General features: G+C 44.8%; 2 protein-coding genes across 5 annotated transcripts; both read right to left on the bottom strand.

The window, feature by feature from the left end:
* Positions 1-113: 113 nt before the first annotated feature.
* On the bottom strand, positions 114-11246 carry ttyh2 (tweety family member 2). 4 transcript variants are annotated; one of them, XM_037277647.1, is made up of 14 exons: positions 10868-11246; positions 6613-6794; positions 5329-5440; positions 3613-3935; positions 2777-2849; positions 2355-2424; positions 2220-2275; positions 2063-2155; positions 1894-1986; positions 1684-1826; positions 1420-1605; positions 1279-1357; positions 868-894; positions 114-397 (listed from the first exon to the last, which is right to left on the bottom strand). In XM_037277647.1, exons 1-14 carry the CDS (start codon positions 10994-10996, stop codon positions 317-319), a joined length of 1647 nt encoding a protein of 548 aa, XP_037133542.1. In that variant the 5' UTR covers positions 10997-11246; the 3' UTR covers positions 114-316. The 4 variants fall into 4 exon arrangements, with proteins under 4 accessions (XP_037133542.1, XP_037133543.1, XP_037133544.1 ...); XM_037277648.1 differs by having other exon boundaries at positions 3613-3929; positions 10868-11244; XM_037277649.1 differs by lacking the exon at positions 868-894 and having other exon boundaries at positions 10868-11244.
* A 469-nt stretch (positions 11247-11715) lies between these two features.
* On the bottom strand, positions 11716-12959 carry rpl38 (ribosomal protein L38). The gene is made up of 5 exons (XM_037277651.1): positions 12897-12959; positions 12666-12692; positions 12086-12146; positions 11868-11990; positions 11716-11784 (listed from the first exon to the last, which is right to left on the bottom strand). The coding sequence occupies exons 2-5, from the start codon at positions 12666-12668 to the stop codon at positions 11759-11761; spliced, it is 213 nt and encodes a 70-aa protein (XP_037133546.1). The 5' UTR covers positions 12669-12692; positions 12897-12959; the 3' UTR covers positions 11716-11758.
* Between the last annotated feature and the right edge of the window lie 9450 nt (positions 12960-22409).

Raw genomic sequence — 22409 nt, 5'->3', positions numbered from 1 at the left:
ATTTACAAGCGTCTACACGTCGTGTCCGGCAGGTTGCACACATGATGAGTGTAGAAAACTAAAAGACACATATTCTAACAACTGAGAAGAAAAAGCATGTCAGAATGTTACTATTTTTATGCACCTTGCTTGTTATTAAAAATGTTGAGCTCTTCAGGCTTCCGTTCATGATTGGCCTTTTATTTTTGGGGGGGGTGACAAAAATGTGCACATTTGTGTCTTTCCTCACGTTTCAACGTCCATGAATTGTGTTCCCACCTTAGTTTCATGCTCACAACACAAAGGTGGCACTTCCCTGAAGAAAAAGTCTACAACTTCACATTTGGAAGTCGTTGCCAAAATGCCGACGTTGCTCCTCGGTCATGGACAGATATGTGGCCCTCATGCTGGGGGAATACTACCAGGACACAAAATGACACCATGAGTGGATATACTTGCTATAATATATAAGTACAAACTGAACTTTTAAAAAAAATAAAACATATTATTATTAGTCGTGAAAGCTTAAAAAAATAATAGTTTTGTCTTTGTTGAACCTGCTGAAGGTAATACAAATAAACACAATTATTTGATAATAATTCCAATTTGCGCTTCACATTCGTATATTCGTCCACCAGGTGGCGACATTTGTATTGCAAAGCATGTAGTGCGCCTCACGATAGAAGCTCAAGCCACGATCGATCATAATGCATAGACAAAGCACTTAAATTAATCAGTCTGGAAATTATATTATTCATATAATAACAAAATAGCAATAAGTGTGATCGTCATGCATAGTACAGCGACCACCGGTGGCCATGCAAGGGGGGGCGGGAGAAGGAAGGTATTGGGAAAGGGATGAAAGAGTAGAATGTAAACAAGACTTACTCGGACTCTACATGGCTGAGAGTATATCTTCAAAAGTTGATTGAAAAAAATGAAGAAGAAGAGAAATGACGGACGAACAAGCAAAAAAAAAAGAAGCTGTTAGCCAAAAAGCAACAAGCACAAAGAAGCATAGTTTGGAGAAGCAAAGCAAAATGCATGGCGAAGAGAGAGCAGATTGCGAAGAAATAGATTAAAAGAATGTTTACTTTTTTTTTCTTGACTGGATAAGAAAACGGAACCGATGTTGCTATATCTGTTTGAGTGAAAAGTTAAAAAAACAACATTGTGGTCGTCTCCCAGGAGAGTTTGACGCTAAACGATGTTCACCTTGCCATGAAATTTTAACCACGTTACTTCCCCTCCGCTCCATCTGCAAGCGTCCGCTTGCACGGAAAAAGGGACCCGACTTACCGAGGGTGGCGGCGAGCCTCGTCCAATCAGAGGAACGTTCTCAAAGCGAGGATTCCCACCGAACAGAGCCGTCTGGTTCCTGAGGGGGAAAAACACCAAATCAAAGAACATCAACATCATCAACGGTTCGGACGTGCTCACATGTAGTCGCCCATGGGGGTTCCGGACAGCGGGGGGGCGGGGGGCTGCAGGCTGTTCTGGCTGCCCATGCTGCTGCTATAGCTGCAGAAGCTGTGCACGGTGGTGTGGTTCCGGTTCTGCGAGCCCATTCGGTTACGCCGCGGGTTGAAGGGGTCCTCCTCGTCCATGTCGTCGTAGTCTTGCTCGCTGAGGGCGATGGGGTGGATTATTTCTACAGCCGTTATTGCTATGTTGACCTCGTTGACCTTTGGACATCACGCTGACCTATTTGCAATCTGTCTCCACGCTCTGGGGATGGCGCAGAGCATGATGGTGAAGGCACAAGCCGTCAGCACGGAGAAGAGGCACAGGTAGAGCACGCCCTCCACGCCATCATAACACACGCCCACCATGGCGTCTAGGTAGTCCTGCAATCACATCGTGCCGTTACGTTTGCCGCGCTACCCTCCCTCCTTGTTTTTCGCATGGTTGCACCTTGTTGAGCCCCCTGCAGTCCAACAACGCTGTCAGCTGGTGCAGGCTGGCCTCGGACGAGTTGAGAACACGCTGGATGCCCACGAGGTCTCTCTGCGGTGGAAAACATCACTGCTGATGCCAAATGTGCACGCGTGTGTGTTCCTCTGTGTGTGTCTGTGTGTGTTACCTCCGCTGTGGGGAAGAGCGGCACGGCAAACTGCAGTAAACCCTGGATCTGGATCTGCATGGTGGTCAGAGATCTCTGGAAAAGTGTCAGAGGCTGCAAACAAGACAGAGTATTTGTTTAAAAATAATAATCATATATGAACTATTATGATGCGTACCTGCTGGTAAGGGTTGGTCAGCGTCTGGTTGCAGTAAATGTAGTAATGAACGATTTCTGCAACAAAATGACGAGTCAGCATTATCGAGTTGAGGTTTTGCAGCCGGTGGTGTCTCGGCGTTATTTTTATCCGTACCTGTGCCGACGACGCCTTTGATTTGACTCATGATGAACTTGTCGGGCGCCACGCAAAAGTCGCTCGTGCCCTAAAAATAATGTCAAATGCGCTCAAAACTGAAAGCCTCTACTCAACTTTGCATGTTTTCAAAAATGTATTCGGATGGACACTTACTTACGATGCTACATGACTAGCATGCAAAGCGATAATTAGCACGTCGACTAGATAAGCACGCTCCCATGGGGACGTGGCCGGCTGCGCTAAACGTGCACGCTTCAACCGACGAGACCTTTTCTCATCTCTTGCGCCTCGTTTCCGTGGTTACGCGTGGATCCCGCATTTGCCCGCAGGCACCAGTTAATAGTAGCAGTCAAACCATTTGCATTTTTTAAAAAATTAATAAATAAACTTCAAACAGATGGCATGCCGGGCAAACTCACCACGGCGGCGGCCAATTCGGCTCCGAGCGAGGCCCAGCTGAGTATCAACGTCAGCACCCCGGACAGCATCATCCTGATGGGACATTCAAACACATATATAGATTCAAAGCGAGGTAGGACGGACTAACGAAGCTAGCAAAAATGAGAAAATGATGAGAGTGAAGAAAAATCTACAAGATCAAGCTCAGATTTGGCACTTGGCCACCAAAAGCAAATCAAGTGTCATTTCCTGTGGCGGTGAAACACTGATGTCACTAGCCAGTTGTGATAATAATAATAAAAAAAAAGAGAAATGCAGCTGTTCTCTGCACCCTCAAGGACAAACGATGAGCTCATTGTAAGTGAAAGACCCATTAAAACAGGAAGCCCGAGTCCGTCGGAGGATAACTCGAGGTCAATGTAGTGCTAATGATACTGTTGAGGAGGAATTGGGTGATGCTCGCTGGAGAGTGCTTTGTTTGAATTCATCCCTTGACGAAGGGGCTTGGAGATAAACGTGGGGTGGCGCCGGTTTGTGTTGTGGTTAGTAGGCCGTGCGTAGCTGAGCGATTGAGGGCGACAGGGGGATGCGTGGCTGGATGGACGGACGTTCCGGTGGATTTCACGCCCTTGTGAACTCTCTCCCCAAAGGAAGCGAGCGCTGCGCATCGGTGACTCGGCTACGCACGCTGCTAACTAGAGGCTAAGTGAAGAGTGTAAGCTAGCTGCCTCTGTCTACAGTGATGGAGACTATAAACAACAAAAGTGGTATCGGCGGTTTCTATAAGTACCCAATACCGGTATCAACCCAATACTGGTACTCGCCCATCCGAGTTCTAGGCTAGTGTTGGACTCACGTGGTGAGCAGCCAGCGAGACTGCTTGGCGAGTCCCAGACAAGCTAGCAAGCAGATGATGAGGTCAAGGATGAGGAGCAGCAGGTAGGCCAGCCACCTGTAGTACTCAACGCTGGATGACAGTTTGGCCACGGACGCCAGGTCCATGTCGGCCTGGGTCCAATCCGGCAGGCCCACCAGCTGCTTGATGACGTTGTCGGCCATCTGCTGCATGAACTGCAGCGTCTGCACGTAGTCGCCGCGCGTGGCGAAGATCTCGTCCAGCCGGGCCAGGTGCTGTTGTAGCCCGCTCTTCATGTTGCTCATGGTGGTGCTCACCTGCAGCTCACGACGTAAAAAAAAAAAAAACATCACGATAAGATGGATGGTCCACGCCTGGAGCCACATGCTGCTTCACCAGACATCATTATCCGGCCACATGTAGCAGCGGTGAGATTGATATGATGTTTACCGGCATGTGCCGGCGGCTAATGACCCTTTCAAGGAGGACGGCAAATTACCAAATTTACTCGACCCAAGCGCTTTCCGGACTTTAATTATTACGCCTGACTTTGCTTGGAGGGAGCGCTTGTTTACGAGGAAACGGCGAGACGCGATAATTAAAAAGGGCTACTTAACGCTCCCCTTCAGCTGTGGGTGCTTAGCGCCGAATGGAAAGGCCGCTCGTATTGTTGTGTGAGGTATTTCTTGCTATTCTCATCGTGTAATTATAAAATAAATATATGTCAATATAAATGAACACAAATGGTCGTTCTTCTCAGCGCTCACTTTCTTAAGAGCCATGCTGGGGGGCAAACACTGGACTGCGAAACCATGTCAATTAATAGTGGGCTGATGTTTTGAATTGCGTTGTCGCCCTCTCGTGGTGAAAGTCTGAAGCACATGCTTAAACGTAAACATAAATGTATTTATTTTGTATTTGCATTTATAACGGTTTAACGATTTTATATTTATATTTATACCGGCCTGGTCCATAATACCTCCGCCGCCCCGAAAAGAAACGAAGTTCACAAATCAGTCATAGTTGCCGGTCCGATTGCAAATAATTACAAACAGGGAGAGCAACAAGCGTATTCTCGCAGATGGATCCAAGTTTCCCAGTGGATTTCATCCGAACGTGGTGATTGAAGCAATAATTGGCAGCGTGTCAGGTCCGGGCGCAAAGCAATTTAGGGGGAGTGATTTTTATCTCTAGAAGCCGTAAACAAACAAAGAAGATAAAGAAAGTCGAAACGTCAAGTCAATCCATGAAACTGGGCTGATTTTTTTCTAATTTTCCAAGGATGCTCCCCCCCCCACCTTCACTTCATCAACACATCATCAGCATATCTTCCAGACTGTGGCCAATCAAGGTCTTGCCTCCTTCATAGCAGGTCTACAAAGAAGTCCGGCCTCGGTCCCCCTCTTGTTTCCTGGGGGGGACCGCGGCACACTGGGCTCTTTGTCTCGCTCGAGAAGAACTTCTTAACAGTCTATGGACCGCGTGCGTGCGATGCCGTCCCTTCAGGGAAGCACCGAGCATGGGATTCCCAAATAAAGAACGTCACATCCAATTATGCGCCGGGTGAAGTTCACACAAGCTGTTTTGTGCTTTTGCTCCATTGATAAAAAAAAAAAAGGAAAAGGGGGCGGGGGGGTCGGTGGGTTTTGGTTCTTTCAAGTTCTCTTTTGGAGAAAAATGGCTACGGCTAACACTTGAGCGCTACGCTGCACCTACCAAGTTGTCCACGCCGCCCAGCGTGTTGTTGGCGTTGTACAGCGAGTACGTCAGCTGGTAGATGCCGTCGTTGGTTTCGCTGTTGCCGTAGAAACCCACGCCCACGGCCACGCTGCGAGAGAAACACAATGATCTGTTTTTATTTCTGGTATGTCATTTTGGATTGACAAGCACAATGGCTTTAATTATGACTATATTTGTACCTATGTACAAATACTTTTGCACTTGCGGATGTAACATCAATACATTTTTGGAGTCGAGAATGAAAGACATAAAGAATTGCTTCCCCTTTTGTTCATCTGCTTTTATGCACCTCCTAAAAATGCTCAGGCTTAACTCCAGGCAAAAGTCATTATTCAAGATTTTTTCTTAATCCGCCACTTGTTTGCCTCGTGTGTGCTTTCCGAGCCGGAGTCTAAGCCAAAGAGAAAGAACATCGCAGACAGTGCACAACTGTCACGGCGAGGGATGACAATGCAGAGAAAGAGTTTCGGGAAAAACTCGGTACAGGCTAACACGAATCGACTCGGGAGGCTTTATGAAATATTTAAGTTTTGACCCAAACTGGCAGCCCAACTGACGAGGAGCGTAACTGCTACTGCTGTTTGGAGACTGTCCTGGTTTTATTTACAAGTTGGACACAAAATAAAGAGCCTCTTTAAAACATAGATGTCAAACACAAGGCCCGGGGGCCAGCTACGGCCCGCCGCGTCATTTTATGTGGCCCGTGAAGACAAATTGTGCATCGACTTCATGTGTCAATACTAAGATTGCTTTTAAAAATAGAGATTTTGCTAGCATTTTTTATTACCGTTCATTTTTTAAAAACTGCTTTTACATCTTTAAAGGTCACAGAGAAAAGTAGAAGGGCGGCATTAAACGACAAAATTGAGAACGCAAAGCACGAACCAAACATGTACAACATGACCGTCACATGGTTTCAAGCCGGGCCTCCGCCGCACAACTTTCAATTAGCTACTTTGGACAAAAGAGAGAGAGCGAGAAAGAACGAGCGGTACGATGGAGCCGCTCATCTTTTGTGTGAAAACAAAACAGATTTTCATTCTCTGGTGTGAGCTCACAGCTGCCATTGTTGATTCCGGAGGTGTACCTAATGAAGCGTCCAGTATGTTTAAACACAGTTTTAATCAGACCGAGGAGACGCGGGCTGTTTATTGCGATGACCCCGAGGGGCCAGAGAGAAGCGCGGAAAGAAAAGGCCGTGCGTCGTCGTGCATTTGAAGTGTTTGCAGAGTAAATCGAGGAGGAAATAGAATCAAGTACCAAGTGAGGAGGCCCGCGGCAACGGCCGACCAGGTGACGCAGCACGACGTCGGCTTCTTGGTATCCTCGTCGCCGCCGTCGTCATCCTTGCGGCGGCAGCACAGGCAGCTCAGGTAGACGGCCAAACACAGAAGGTTGACGCCCAGCGCCGTCGCCGCCACGCAGCCAAGAAACAGCAGAGACTGAACGAGACCAAAAACCAAACCTGGTTCATCATTCAAATCGAAATACAGAGTTTTGTAATGAAGTCATCAAGGGTGGGTTTATTTTTTTTGACTTTGTTGGAAGAATACAGCGGCAGTAAAAAATCCATCGGGATTTCTTTGTGTGAGTTACAGTAATGATCAGTGAGGAAGACAGCCAGCCGTGATCATCTCCACATCTGAGGGGGCTCCCAGAAACAAGGCCAAGTGCTTACTGGGGGGCTCTCATCTTCCCTGCCAGCATCTTCGCCTCCAGCTGGCGAGCAGTCGCTGCTCTTCAGCAGCTCTGCTCTTCCTACAAATCCCCCCCGTCCACACCCTCCTCTTCCTCTTCGTCCCACCTTCTGTGAAAGACGGGACGAAAATAGATCGTCCAATGCGAGCAGATGGGTTGAGCACCCCCCCCCCCCCACACCCCGCCCTTCTTCCATTTCCTTTCTCGTGCGTCTAACATTATTTGCTTGCCGAGCCATATGTTCCCATGGTGAGTGTCATGCATCCTGTATAAGAGTCGGGCGGGATTAAAACCCCCAAATAGCGAGAATCCGCTGGATTACGCCGGCCCGAAAGTGAGAAAGAAAAGACAAGGAGATTTGAGAGCAGAAGATGGACCCGCGGAAGCTCGTTTCTGCTCCATCTGTCTCATTTCACGGCTATGGTGCCGACCCCGTCGACTTTCAACATAAATCAGTCTTGCAAATGAGAGGGAATTAAACGCCCTTTGTGTTATATTGTGGGTCTAATTGACCCATAAAAACCTTGTGCAGAATATATAAATATCCATGCATCCATTTTCTTGTCCCCACGGGGGTCATGGGTGTGCTGGAGGCTATCCCAGCAGTCATCGGGGGACACCCTGAACTGGTTGCCAGCCAATCGCAGGGCACACAGAGACGAACAACCACTCACACCTAGGGAGAATTTGGAGTGCTCCATCGGCCTACCAAGCATGTTTTTGGGATGTGGGAGGAAACCGGAGTGCCCGGAGAAAACTCACGCGGGCACGGGGAGAACATGCAAACTCCACACAGGGAGGGTGGAATCGAACCCGCATCCTCCTAACTGTGAGGCGGAGAATATAGAAATATATATGTATTAAAATGCATTTGCAATTTGCATAACAATGCAGCGGGTCACATTGACCCGTTAAACAAATATGACAGCACGCACCTCAATGGAAATAATCAAATCTCAATTTTATTTTTAGTTTAAAATTAGTCTCTCGCCTTGACATCTGGACTTTAGCCTGTCTAACCGCTGCTTCTCTTTGCCCAACGCAAACATGCAACGGGTCACATAGACCCATAAAACAAACACGAGGGCAGCCCAACGAGAATGTAAGATGGTTAAAAAAAAGCATTTAGTGTGGAAGGAGAACTTTGGGTTAAACACTGAGTGCATCGCCATGGTAACGCGCAGCTCGCCGAGTGAAAAGGGGAACCAGAAATGTCTATTTAAATGGAGCAGCATGTGACGGGCCCGCTTCAATGGCCGTCTTGTGATTCCCCGCAGCCAAGGGGATGCGGAGAAAGAAGGGAATGTGATGGGATGGAAGGGATGGAGCTCTCTCAGCTGTCAAAAGAATAGTTGACATCCTCTTTGTTGTTGTTCGGGAGAAGAAGAAAAAAAACCTGTTTTCGCAGGACAATTCCCAAGTCGTTGATGTTAGCAACGGTTCTTTTCTCCAGCTTGTAATGGCTTGTAAATTATGTAGCAGGAAAGGATGTGCAAGCAGAGTGCAGAGACGTAAACGAAATCCTGCATGGACTTACTTCGCAAGCATTCTGACCTTCCGTGAACTTTCACAACACCATGCGTTTTAGTATCACACCTTTAATAAGCTAGCTAGTGAAATCAATACTTCCCACATAAGAAGCGATGATCATCAATACATAAGCACGCCATCTGCTACGCCGCTTAAGTCGCCTGCAAGTGGAATAACACCAGTGCTAAATCTGTGACGAGAAGAGCAGCAAGTATGGACAGTGACATTCCCTCTCTATGACAGGAGCTAAACGGGTGGCGAGCGGGTCATAGAAAAAGCACGGCTGCGGAATTCCCCTCTGCTATTTTTTTTTAGTCACGGGAAAGTCCAGAAATTCAATTTCACGTAATTATAAAAGTGGGCAGTTAGCTGTCCTAAAAATGCCATGCAATATCGGGTACTTGTGGAGACTCCCGATACCAGCCACCGATACTATGGCAGGAAAAAATTGCTTTCCTCGGCAGTAGTAGCCACCAGTAAAGTGCTAGATGGTAATATCTGCTCACATTTTTTGTCATTTGTAAGTTTGTCTCTTAAAGTGCAGTATGACATCATCACTACAGGCCACAAGAGATGTAAAGCTCCCACTACAAATGCACTCTAACTGCCATCATTACAAGGAAAACTGCCCCTGCCCTTCCTCCAATCATCAGTCGCAGCTCTCGTCATCCTCTGCGACGCTCCGCTCGATGCCTCGGGGGAGGAGGGACGGTACGAGGGTCTTTTTTTTCCGGCACAGTGCGCTCGGCCGGGATGCCATTAAGTCCCAGTGGAGCAAGCGTGCTCGAGTAGGGGGAGGAAGGAAGTGGAAAGGAAGGAAATGTTAGCTTCAATGCGCCACTCACAATTTGTTGAGCGTAATTTAACAATTTAGATTTTTTGGAACGAGATTCTTTCTAGGAACGTTGACAAATCTCCCGCGACCCACACACTGTGACCTGGGGGGGGGGGTCTACAACAAAAGAACAGGCAAAGATACAACCCAGCCCCCATCAATGGAGTGGACCTTTTTGTTGGTTTTGCCTCAGGAGGTCGAAGGGCTGTGTGTTGTTTTGCTCCTCGTAGCCACCACAGACAAAGATGCTAAGGCTCGTGGTTGGCCTTCAAATAAAGTTTACAATTAAAAAAAAAATCTCATTTTCAATTTTATTCCTAGTTCCTATTCCTCGAGGGCCTTCCAACTGGAATCACAAGGCATCAAGAATTTAAAAAGTGTATTCAATTGTGACTTCAAAGTGTTGCTTGCCAAAACAAATTAAAATGACATCAGAACCCACAACATTTTATGGACTCTGTCGGAAACTCTGCTGAAAATCCAATTGGCGTGACCTAAAAAAAATACATATATTCATCTGACGATATATACAGTAATCCCTCGTTAATCACGGGTAATTGGTTTCAAAAACCACCCGCGATAAGTGAAATCCGCGAAGTACGGTCACCAACAAGAAGTACTGGGCAGGCTAACGAGTTAGCGGAAAGATGCTAATTCGTGATTGTGCTAACACGTGAAAACGGACATTTGGCGCAATACTACATTGTCCTAAAGGTTAGACAACTGTTTCCTCAATTTAGAAGTTTTATTTAGAATTTTAAATGTTTTTTTTAATTTGGGCAAAAAAATCCGCGATGTAGTGAAGCCGCGATAAACGAAACGCGAAGTAGCGAGGGATCACTGTAATAGTGGGATCATGCCTTGCTCGTTAGCTGTGAGCTAAGCTGCATTAAAAAACAACAACATATTGTTGGGAACTTGACTAAATGGGAAGTCAAATGACTTCCAACCTGTCCACCTAACACTTCTTTTTGTAGACCAGCAACTTTAGCACCAATGGGTAGGCAACCCTGCAGTCATGTGACCCTCTGCTATGTTTCCCCCCTCTTAAATTGAATTGAGGGCTCTTATTAAGTAAAACAAAAAACAATAACGTCACATGGCGCACTGCCTTGGCAATTATACAATACAATGTGCATTATACCAGTCGAGACACAATATTAGGGACACCGGCCTGTTTTATGTTTATTGGGATAAGGTTTCAAATGAGAGTTTGGTGAGTTTTTGTTCATGTTTATACCCTCAAAATATGATTCTTTACAGAGAATAACGATCATATTTCATACCAGTAGTTTACATTCAGGCAATGAACATGTTAAATGTATGGCAAGTTGGAAATCACATGATTACATTTTGAACTGGGGAAAAAATAGCGTTAGTATGTGCACAGGTGTACCTAATGTAGTGTCCGGTGTGTGGGTGTGGATATTCTACTGGTACCCCGGCACTGACCTGCTGGTAGTTCTGATCGTCGGGCTTGAAGCTGTTGTCCACGGACTGCAACCTCAGGTTGACGTGCGGGAAATTGTGCAGCCAGTAAGTCCACCACGGCGCGATGTAATCCACGCGTGCAGAAGACATCCCTGAGCGATGCAATATAATAAACCAGCACCCCAAAAAGTTCAAAGCGCCTTGTCAGTCTTGTCTCGGGTGAGACAAAGGCGGGGATGTAAACATGCTTTGTGCGTGGTGGTGAAGACACGCACTTCTCCTCCACGGGAGTCCAAAACACACAGGAGAATGTTCTGATCCGGCTGAATCCCACACTTGTTCGGAAATAACGAGCAGCGATGAGCTTTTGTATCTCGTGTTTGGATCCACGATGCGCGTCCACCAACCAGCAGGAGCGCGCATCGTAACACGCTTTGAGGCGAAACACGTGACGCGCTAGGGGAGTTTCACAGACTACAGACGAGGTGCTTCATTTGGGCAAATTGTAAGAAATGTGTTACTTTGCTGCTATCTAGCGGCCAACTACGAGAATTGTCACCGTTCAAAAAAGGCAGTATGGCTTGATTCTTTGGTGCCCTCCGGCGGACAAAAGAGGACATGACAGTCAATTTAAAAACATTCCCGCGAGGCGTTGATTTACAAGTTAATTCACTTTCTGAACTAGTGTTTTTATATTTAGCAGCACAGAAGTGGAAATACAAATATATTCTCTTGCAGGCCAATTTGATTTTTTCTGTATCCAGTATAGTTGCTGACTGCAAATCACCTCAGTGTGAAACTAATAATTATATTTTAATACACCAACATAAAATAACAGCACAGACAGAATAAACAAAACCACACAAATATCTTGAGTTTTCCAATGTTTATTACAATTTTCTGTACATAAATTTACTTCAGCTCCTTGACAGCCAGACCTGCAAAGAAAAAAAAAAAAAAAAAAAAAGTGAGCTCAACCAATGTGATGGAACAAAGTCATTTTGTGCTCATTAACACTAACCGGGAGGAAGTGACTGCTTGAGCTTCTCGGCCTTCTCCTTGTCAGTGATGACCAGCGTGTACAGATATCTGCTGCAGCGCACCTTGAACTTGACATTGTCTTTGTTCTTCTTGATCTTTACGGCTGTGGGCACACACAAAAAGGTTTATAATCTCAAACAGGCTTTAAAGAAGCAGCACCTGTAATTGTGGGTTCTAAACATTGTGTTCTATACATACACTTAGCATCCTTCCTCCTGGCTGTGAGCAGGAAATCTTTGATTTCTTCAATCTTGCGAGGCTGCAATTAAAATACATTGGATTAAGGGGACATCTGTGACATTTGATTTCCCACAGAACAATGTAAAGTCATGGATGTCAGTGGACCGGTGGAACTGAGCTTTCTGTGACAGTCCGAAAGTCAGCACTTGGTCCGTTATTACTCTGGCAAGTATGAAAATGCATCACGGGCACAGTAGCCTGAGATGTTTGGACGCCTTGCTCCTGATTAGATTGATGGCAGTAATTTAGAACATTTTTTTTTTCTAGAAACATAACTATCGCTGATTTTAAAAATGTGAGAGCTAATAGGAAAGTAACAATGGGTGTTTGGCAGGTTATGACAGACCAGCCTGTGCTGTCGCGTTAATATGACGTCATAAAACATACAAGACGCCACGGCTTAGCTCGAGTGTTAGCTTCGGTTTATTGCCGCTGGACAAAACGCTGAAAGTCTTGCCTAAAACTGAAATTACATACCCGTTCATGCACCACACTCTTAGCTAATACTAGTTTAAAAATGACATTTTGGGTTCCTTACCATGGCGCCGTGTCAGCGGACTGCACGCTGGGGGAAGAACAGAAAGGACACGGAGTCAGACAATCGGACACAACATAGCACACGATTGATTTATGGAAGAAATGGATGGGTCAAAATGTGGCTAAGGAAAGGTGTTTTTATACGATATAAAAGTGGGGATGTCGTGTGTTTTGGTATAAAGGGATGGATGAAGATTGTAAATGGATGTTTGTGTTAGAATGTTGCTCTCACCCGTGTTAGCAAAGAGAAGATGAAAAAGAGGCGGTACTTCCGGTATAGCGCAGTTTTAATAGCGTAGTAAGGCGAGCGCAGAGGGTCAAAAATACTTTATGAAGGTAATGGCGATAAATACAAATTTGTTTTCCCTTTTCACTTATAATAGCTGCAATTAATATTATTGTAGCAATGTTATTTAATTGAAAAATATTCAATTTACATTACCACAACACAAATATTGGGATTTGTGCATAGACATTAGCATAAACCCCATTTAGTCTATTGCCATTGCTTTAGTAATCCCTGCTTGTCTGTGTATTCTCGAGGATTCCCACTTTCTGACTTTAAAATCACAATTATTCTCAGAATTCTGACTTTAAAGTGAGGATTCCCACTTTAAAGTCAGAATTCTGAGAATAAAGTCAGAATTCCCACTTTAAATTTAGAATTCTGAGAATAAAGTGAGATTTCTGACTTTAAAGTCAGAAAGTGGGAATTCTCACTTCAAAGTCAGAGTTCTGACTTTTTCCCCCCAGAATTCTGACTTTAAAGTGAGAATTCTAATTTTTAAATCAGAATTCTTTAAGTCAAATTCTGAGAAAAAAAGTCAGAATCCTGTCACCCCCCCTTTTTTTTTCTTCACTGGCCCTAATCCTCTCCGTAGAAAAGCATACAAAAAAAGTTATACATTTTTTTTGAAAAATGTAAATGATCTCAAAGTAAGGGGTGGAGCCTACGACACAAAACCCAAAACAAACAAAACGGTAATCTCGCTTCTGATTTGTCTCGCGATACTCAAGTTAGGCGGTAGTAATGGTAGCGTAGCAGCTCGCGTTAAGCAATGGCAAAACAATTGTATATGAGCCCCCTTTTTTTTTTTTTTTTGCAAAACAACATACAGAAAATTCGAGTACAGCTGCTGCCGTTGGTCACTGACAAGATTCCCGGGTTCTGTCAAAGGTTTGTAAATCGCGGTCATTCTGGTCACCGGAAACACATTAAGGGGTACCTTTGGTCATTAGCCATATTAACATTTTTCTATTCTACGAATATGGCTTAATCAAATCCCTGAAGTTTATTAAAAACTGTCGCGGCGGGCGGGGGAATGCCCGCGAGAGTCGCCGAGGCTAACGTTGCCCGGCCAGCTAGCCGGCCGCTCCCCCCCATATATAAAAAAATCATTTTCTCAACGGATTTACACGATTTACGAAAATACTTTCGACGGAATAATAATAATTACTCACATTACCCTTAAATTTCAACATAATCGATTTCTTATAAAGGTAGTATATAGGCCTAATTGGGGCTCCCCAAAACGGAATCAACCTTGTGACGTCATATCCGGGGCGCCTTATTTCCTCCCCAGGCAGCAAAACTGCCTGTCAAACGTCAACGTTTCAGGCTATATATCTCTTGTCCCCAAGAGGTGTTGTGTTATTTCTTTTTTGATATTGTACATTTACTTTATACTAAATCAGTGCCTGCGTTATACAGGTTGACCAAAGGTACCCTTTAAGGTTGTCCTGGACGTCGCTATGCTGTGTGCCGAGCTTGAAATCCCACTGTGAGGCCACATTGAGACTGAAGACGGTAACTTTTTTTCAATTTTGTGTCAAAATATTCACCGGAAATCAAATCCCGTCTGAAGGAAATGCCACTAAATGCCACATTGCTGAGCCCACCTGATCCAGGATGAGCTACTTGAGGAGGCTTCAGCATCCGTCTTGCATTGTAAGGTAAAAGCTGCAAGTACAATATATTGCAATACTTACAGATGAGGACAAATAACTGTCAAAAATGAGAGTTGGTTGGTTGCTTGTTTGCTAATTATTTGAAAGTTGTAATTTTGCCACAAAGAGGTTCAGAGCTCCACACCCCGTATAACAGATTGCATAGAAATGCTTAAAGCTACCCAAGATGACCTTCCAGAATGATTCAGATGATGACTGAAAAGTTCTTGACAGACTGAAGAATTGATGAAAAAATAACGATGCATCTGTCTCATATGACATTGAGATAACTGATGCTGAATATACTGAGCTGACTCAGCACATCAGAAGGACAACGAATCGTGCCAACTTTCCCACATTGATGTAAACACTTGACCAGGTGCCCATCGGCCATTTTACCAAATATCAACAGTCTCTGTTGAGGCTCATTATAACACGAAACTTTGACCTCTCGCAGCGTCGAGAGACCTTTCTCTGCGACAAACAGGAGCCATACCCACCTGCGATAATCCATGCAGAACAGATGCATCAATAATTTGATGCTTGAGAAATGATTGACAGCTCTGATGATGACATAATCAAAATCTTGAACACAAAGCTGAAAAGACTGTAAGGGTAAGTCAGTATTTTTTGTCTAACAAAAGAGCTACATTTAATTTTAGTCAGTTTGTCAAATTATTTCAATATACAATGTCAGGACAGGAGAAATAAAAAATGAATAAATACATGTACAAATAAAATTAAATCAGGCACACCCTGATTTTCCAGGCCTTGCCCATTAGCCACATGCTGGTTCCATCACAGAGCATCTTTGAAAGTCTCAAAGATACCCTGGTGTGTTTTCTAAAAGGTTGCAATTATGCTTCTTGACACGAGAGGGCAGTATTGAAATGCATTTTTTTTCCCCAGCTCAAATGAGGCAAAAGTGTTAGGTTCTGATGTCATAAAACATGAAAATAGTCAGGAACTAAGCTTAAAAATGCAAATGAGATAATTTTAGACGTCATGTATGAAGTTCAATTAAATTTTTAGAACAGACATGCATCAGTATAGTCCGTATAGAAACTTACAATAGAAAAAAGTCCTTGTAGAAATCATTTGGGGGAGCTGTGGCTTCATTTTGTGAATTTTGCAAGCCATGCCTGTTTTGAGTGTTATTTTTGAACAAACATTTGCTGAGTAAATGAGTCAGCCTGCTGCAGCCAAACATGAAAATAATTATGACCATTACTTCCCCCGCACGGGGACACCAATCAAGAAGTTCACTTGATATTCTTCAGCAGACATTTTGCTTCCAATTTTGGTAATGCAGATCAAAATGCACGGCCAGTGAGTCCTAATACTCCATTTGGATAAAAAGTAAACAAACACTCATATGTGCCCGTCAAGGGAAATGAAGCTTCCTTGTGATTTCCTCTCATTTTGTCAATATTTGAAGCACCCCGCATTGAAGAGCACAAAGCAAATAAGCGTCTGATTTTTGGCGAGCTGGCGAGATTGCAGTCAGTATGTTTTCCATACAAACTTAAGGCGTGACGAGAAGAGAGAAATAAAACGATGAACTCCATAAGCAAGGTTGAAAATAGATTCTCCGTCTCATTTCTCCAATGGGCCCCGCAGCCATATTGGCACTTAATCAGGGTACTTAGAGAACTTATCTCTCTCTGTGATATCACCCGTTGCCCTAAGAATTCATATTAACATCTTTTTTCATCGTTGCCTAATTACCAGCGACCAAGAGAAGCTTGAAGGTACGCGGGTATTAAAGGGAGGGGGGGGGGCTAATGATCCAAGTGAAACGAAAACAGCGAGATATTGAAACTGCTCGGACATACCAAGTGTGAAAAAGCTGCGGAAAGTTTGAGCCCCCTTTTTTCACGTACAAATAGTACCTAAAAATCGATTTGAGTACTGTAACAATTTGTGCTTTACTTTTACTGTAGCTAATTAGTTAGCATAGCGTAAGGATATGCAGTTTTAGCGTGGGGAAAACCTGACCTACTTTGATCACTGACATGGCAAAATGGACGTTTTGTATGGTGTCAATTGCCGTGACCCCCCCCACACGCCACCTCCCACCCCCCCAGCGAGATGCGACTAAAGAGTCGAGAGGCTGAAGTAGCCTGGGATGTCGGACGGGCATTATAATTGCCCCTCAACCGAGCGCTGTCCCACCCGATCTAAGTCTCTCCTCAGAGCTGCTGTGACAGGTGCATGGCTTCACCATGAATTATGGAACACCCCCGTGGGGCAAACGGTGGTCCGAAATGCAGCGAAGGGCCCGGTAGCCTTCATCCGTGTGACATCCTTCATTCCATACAAATTCGAGTGACAGCGCGCTGTCCTTTGTTAGTTTGCTGCCAAGGTCGAAGTCTTCAAATTTGAAAAACCGCATCGAGAATGCATCGGGCGACAAACTTCGAAATAAACCCACAAGTCATTTAAAAAAATTGACCTTGCCCCTAAATATGTATGCCATTCAACAAATAGAAAAAAGATCTGCAAAGTTTAACAACACATGGAGGGAAACTGTTTATAATGAAAAGATCTTACAGTCAAGCTATGCTAACAGAATGCTACGCAATGATCAGCGATGCTCAAAGGGGAAGTTTTGGTTACACGGTGTTGTCGTGGTTGAACGTGCAGGCTCGGAAGGTGATTAAAAAGCCATTAGCCGAATGATTCTGGCAGGTAATTCACCAAGCAGTCATCAGAAACCCAGTTAGCGTCCAGGAGAGGCGAAAGAAATGACTCAGGAAGGAATTATATCAAATTGCTTGTGCGCCCCCAAAAAAATCCCCTCCTGCTAAATCACTATCATTCCCCAAGATTTCATTTGTATCACCTGGCAGGGAACGTAACGACAAACTCGTACGTTCAACGGAATCATAACACAAGAGCGCAAGGCGGGGGAAAAAAAAAATCTTTGAGCCGTGACGCTTATTGCGTTGATGTGATTTTTCTAATGTGTATTCGTACTCTACATTGACCAGCATCTCTGCTTCTGTTCTAATCTATTTCCATTCACGCCTTATTTGCTTCCATCTTTCACTCCGAGCTCCATTATCTTTGGAAATTGCCTCCCGCTGTTTGACAATACGAGGCCGCCAGCCAAAACGTGCAACGCCGTCGTGGCGCAACGGAATCTTTCGCGCGGTCACGCCGCTGTTATGCCATATTTCGCGACGTTTGTAATAAACACACCGGAGGCGGGACTTCTCGGTAGTTAGAAGCACAGGGACGCGAATAAAGCCAAGACAAGTTAAAAAGATCAAATACAAGATGATGATGAATTTAGTGCAGCTCGACAGCTAGAGTAAACTCATCCCCAAGTGTTAGTGGTTAGCTTAAAGCTAATTGCTTGAACTCACAGAGCAATTGGCAGCGTTCTGTTTCAGATATCGCTCAAAGCCCCGAGGCTGAGCTTCTTCTCTGTCTCCTTTATTTATTTTTTATTTATGTATTTCTTCTAAGGGTCTCGTCTGGGCCAATTAGAGCTGCTGTAATTCATAACTTTGACTTTTGATATTCCACATCCTTCTCACTGGCTCGCTCTGGACTTTGAAGGTGGAGTCCAAGCAGCTCACTCGCCGTCTTTGAATTATATTCCAAAAATGCCCCAAGATTTCTTGCACGTATTCAGCAGTGACGTTATTGAAAAAACTCTCACGACAATTAGAATGGCGACCAAGCTGCGCCTTGCCGCCTTATCGCCTGAATCCCACATAGTATTCATTATCTCCTTTTCTTATTGCACGTCGGCGCTCGCTGTCTTCACTCCCATTAACGCCTGTAATTGCATTAGCGGCGACAAAAGAAAGATACACACACGTGTTGCGTGCTCTGCGCGCTAAGTCGCTAGTTGAATTTTAATTGTTTTGGTGGGGGACAATCTTTGTCAATATTTGTCCGTGTGGCGCGTTTCAAATCCGACGATCAGCTCAGCGGCCGCTTTTAAAGGCAAGCTCAACGCGATCGATCATGTTTGATGCTAGAACTGTTTGGAGCACAAACGCTAAATCCCCGAGCCGCTAGCGTTCTCATTTTCAACCGAGCTCAACTTCTAAACGATGACCACTTTGTAAGTCGACTAAAGCTCGTATTTACAGGTAAGGCAGCTTTACTTAAGATACTCGCCCCGGAGCGGCGCTGCTTTGCCTTGCCCGTGACCGCACATATTTCCAAGGTCCAATCGGATTAGAGACACTGAGATGGTAGAATTGAAATAGTCGGTACGGCGCGGTTGCGAAACGGCTCGTGATCCTCAGGCGGCATTAACCCGGCCCACTGTGGAGGCACCGTGGTGCTGCTGGAGTGTGGAAGAGATCATAGAGTGGGCGAGAGAGAGAAGGGGGGGTCCTCCTCTGTGGCGCCATTGTGATCCGGCTAGATCAATCTGAGGAATCCCCGCAGAGCGCTTACTGGGAGGCAATCGGAGGAGAGCGCTCGTCTGGCCTTTTCAACAGATGAACTCAGTCACAGAATTTTGGAGTATTCCGATACAGGTGCTCGTAAGCTAGGCTACAGCGCCGCTCTGTCCCCCAGCCGTCCTTGAAATTGTTCCATCGGCAGGACAACTCGTTTCCTCTTTGCGCGGATACCGATGCCCCGCTGAGACTAATTTCTCCGTGAGAATAAAAAGCATAGATATTAGCATGAGGCACGCCGCCGCGCGTTAGCTCTCCAGACGATTCCCTGCCAGTTGTTCCCCCCGCGGCGTCCGCCAGACGCCATTTTTATCTCCCAAATATCCGAGTAATAGAAAAAGGACTCAATTGCACGCCGTGGGGGCTGACGTATGAAAGCACCTCACTTGACCGAGACTTATTACCGGCGCTTTGGTGAAGTGATGTCTTCTCGATATTGCGTCTGATAAGATGGCAATTTCAATAAGAGGCTTGGCCGCCTTGTGCACCCCCGGGCTGGGAGGCCGGACTAAGAGGGATATATTTCACCAGGGCCAACTTGATAAAATTAGCATTTGCAAAAGTGAGATCAAAGCAGTGTTGCCAGGGCTTCACGTAAGAACTTTGCTCCATTTTGAAGGCGGGGAAGGTAGTCTCATGGTCGGAGTCACATCTATTTTCCACCTCGAAAGAAGATGCTGCAGTCTTTATTGTACTCCGTAACGGGGGCCGCGGGCATTTTTGCGATGTGCACAGCCCCAAATTAAGATGACAGGCCTGATGGTGAACAGATCACACAGCTTATCAAACCCAAGATGGTGTGTGTGTGTATGTGTGGAATGACAAACTCACAGAATGTGTGCAACGGGGTCCGCCGCAGACGTCTGTATCACGCTCGTCTACAGCTGAAGTGAGCCGTCGCACGTGTGTCAACAGTGACGGCGTGGAAAAGACGCCATAAGTCAGAAAAACCCGGCAAGGGAATGTCATGCGCAAAATACATTATTGGCTTGTTTGCTTTCAAAATCCAAACATTGGTCTCATCATATTTTCCATGTAAAGAAATGGAAAGGCAATTCCTAAAAGGTAATAAAAAAAAGAAAAAAAAAATCACACCCAGTGTGGGTTTCGTGTAACTAACAAATCCAATTAAAAAATGACAAGCTAAAAGACCAAATGACAGATTCATGATAAGATAAATTAACCGGCAAATTTGGACTTACTCAAATTTTCACGCTGCCATGGCAGCAATAAACAGTAAGAAAGGCGATGTGTTTTTTTTTTTCTTTCTTACATCATGTGCACTGAGAAAAAAAAAACGGAATCAGATTCAGTGTTGCTTTTGTGAAACCAAAGAAATCCCATTGTCTCCGAGCGAGTCCACATGGTCTAATTACCCAGCTCCAACTGACAACAACAAAACGCACACCCGCGTGACCCGTTTTCTCCAACCGAAAAATGAACTTTTTTGCAAACTCTCAGCTGGCGTCGAAACTTGGATCATCAGACAGCTGTATAATTAATCGCCAAAGCCAAGAGGAATTTATTACAGCGTAAAGGTCACGCTGAGATTTGGATATATATATATATTTTTTTTTTTGCGGAGGGGCAAGACGAGAAAAATAAAACCAGTCGATCTTATCACATATGCATTGTCGTGTGATAGCGGCGAAATCACATCAGGAATAAACACAGTATGAATTTTTAAGAGCTGATTTCCATTCTTGCCGTCCACTGACCTCTGCTAATCTGCAGAGGTGAATATGAATTTTTTTTCTTCCTTTTTTTATTTATTTTTTATGCGAGATGCGCCCGGGAGGCACAGGTGTTGAATAGGAGCGTATGTATATTTCATTAGCGACCCGCATTTTGATTTGATGCGCCTCGCCGCTATTAAATGCCGTCCGCATTGACGCGGCAACAAAGCAAAATGAAGCTAGCCTTTAATCCCAGGTGAAGAATTTTCTTTTTTTTTTGCTGGTGGTCACTTGACGAGATTTACCCAAGAGGGTTTTATGGAATGAAAAACTTAAGAGAGCAATAAACAGTTTCTCAAACTATGAAAATTGGCCGTGGATGCGCGGCGGCAGCGCTGACGTCGGATCCTTGACATATCGATCTGCTTTTAGTTGAGATGCAGCACTTCATGTGCTGTGGGCGAAGTGGATGTCTTATTAACGGCCGTTCCAGCGCCAAGGTCTTTCAGGGATACATATTAACATTGGCCTTTACATTATAACGCATGCAAAGAAAATAAATAACTCAAAGAAGTCAAGTTTGTTGTTATGACGGAGTCTGTGCAGACTATCCAATTTGTCAAGGACGTGCTTGAAGTTGATGTCAAAGGTGACATTTATTCCAGTGACGCACAAAAAAAGATGATAATTATCACCATAATTACATATACCAATCGGCGTGTGTGTGCGCTTTAAAATCCTGATGTAAAATTGTAAGTTAGCAAGCTAGCTAGCTAACCAATTTAGCACCTTAACTTATTTTTGCTGCGGTAAGTGAGTTTAAGCTGAAAGTGCTCTCGTGGAAGCTACAACAAAGGTCAAGCGTGTGAATTATTAAAAGTCTTTTTCTGGCCGCGGTGACGCACTCCATCGTTTCCAAGACAATTTGCTCGGCGCCATGTGTTTTTCAATCACGTTTTGATACCCTCAGGGATTCATTACTGCTCGAGATTCCTCGCCGCTCGCACTCCGCCCTCGGAGCCTCGTTGAATTTTTTACAAGGCCGCCACATCTGCCGATGTTTCCGCTGCCTTTAAATTGGTGGCGCTCGCGTTAGCTTGCATGCACGCTTTTGTATCTATACATAATAAATGCAGCGAGACGCGACCGCGTCTTTCGGCTTTGTTTTCCGAACGGACTCCAAGTCATCGCTGTTATTTGACATCTCTCCTTTCTGTCCTCTTTGCATTACAAGTGTAAAAATAAGCTAATCGCTATTATTATCCACCGCTAATTACCCGCCATCCGACCCGGCAAGCAAACGAAGCCGCTCATTCGGAATTAAAGAGCCAGAGCGCATCTATGTGGCGATTGATTGATTCAACGGCGCGAAAGCCAATCATTACTGTCGAGTGGCTGAGCGATGACCTCTTTGCACGTTGTCATACGCGATGCATAAATGCATGCGCATTACCTGCAAATGTGATCGTGACAAACGATCGCCCGTTTCCCTCTTTGCTATGTGACGGCGTGAAGGAAAGACACACAACTCGATAATATCCGCCGAACAATTACAACAACCAATGAGATGTTTCAATCTCGTTATTTTCTCGAGCATATCCTTGTCGAGGAAATCATAAAGAGTCAAAACATGAATTCATTTTTTTTTTCCCCCCATTTATTCAGAGGCTTCCCCTTCGCCATTATGACTTCCGA

Source organism: Syngnathus acus, chromosome 19 (assembly GCF_901709675.1).
Source record: "Syngnathus acus chromosome 19, fSynAcu1.2, whole genome shotgun sequence".
Taxonomy (NCBI): Eukaryota; Metazoa; Chordata; class Actinopteri; order Syngnathiformes; family Syngnathidae; genus Syngnathus; species Syngnathus acus.
Note: the sequence above shows the minus strand (reverse complement) of the source record. Positions and strands in the feature narration are given on the sequence as shown.

Bases quoted from the DNA above. Each gene is read 5' to 3' on its own strand.
- ttyh2 (XM_037277647.1), bottom strand. From the start codon at position 10,996: ATGTCTTCTGCACGCGTGGATTACATCGCGCCGTGGTGGACTTACTGG. The intron at 6,795-10,867 runs GTCAGTGCCGGG...GGTCTCGTTCAG, and splicing joins ACGATCAGAACTACCAGCAG to TCTCTGCTGTTTCTTGGCTG. The intron at 1,827-1,893 runs GTGCAACCATGC...ATGTGATTGCAG, and splicing joins ACTGCAGGGGGCTCAACAAG to GACTACCTAGACGCCATGGT.
- rpl38 (XM_037277651.1), bottom strand. The intron at 11,991-12,085 runs GTATGTATAGAA...GTGTGCCCACAG, and splicing joins CAGGAGGAAGGATGCTAAGT to CCGTAAAGATCAAGAAGAAC. The intron at 11,785-11,867 runs GTTAGTGTTAAT...TTTTCTTTGCAG, and splicing joins CAAGCAGTCACTTCCTCCCG to GTCTGGCTGTCAAGGAGCTG.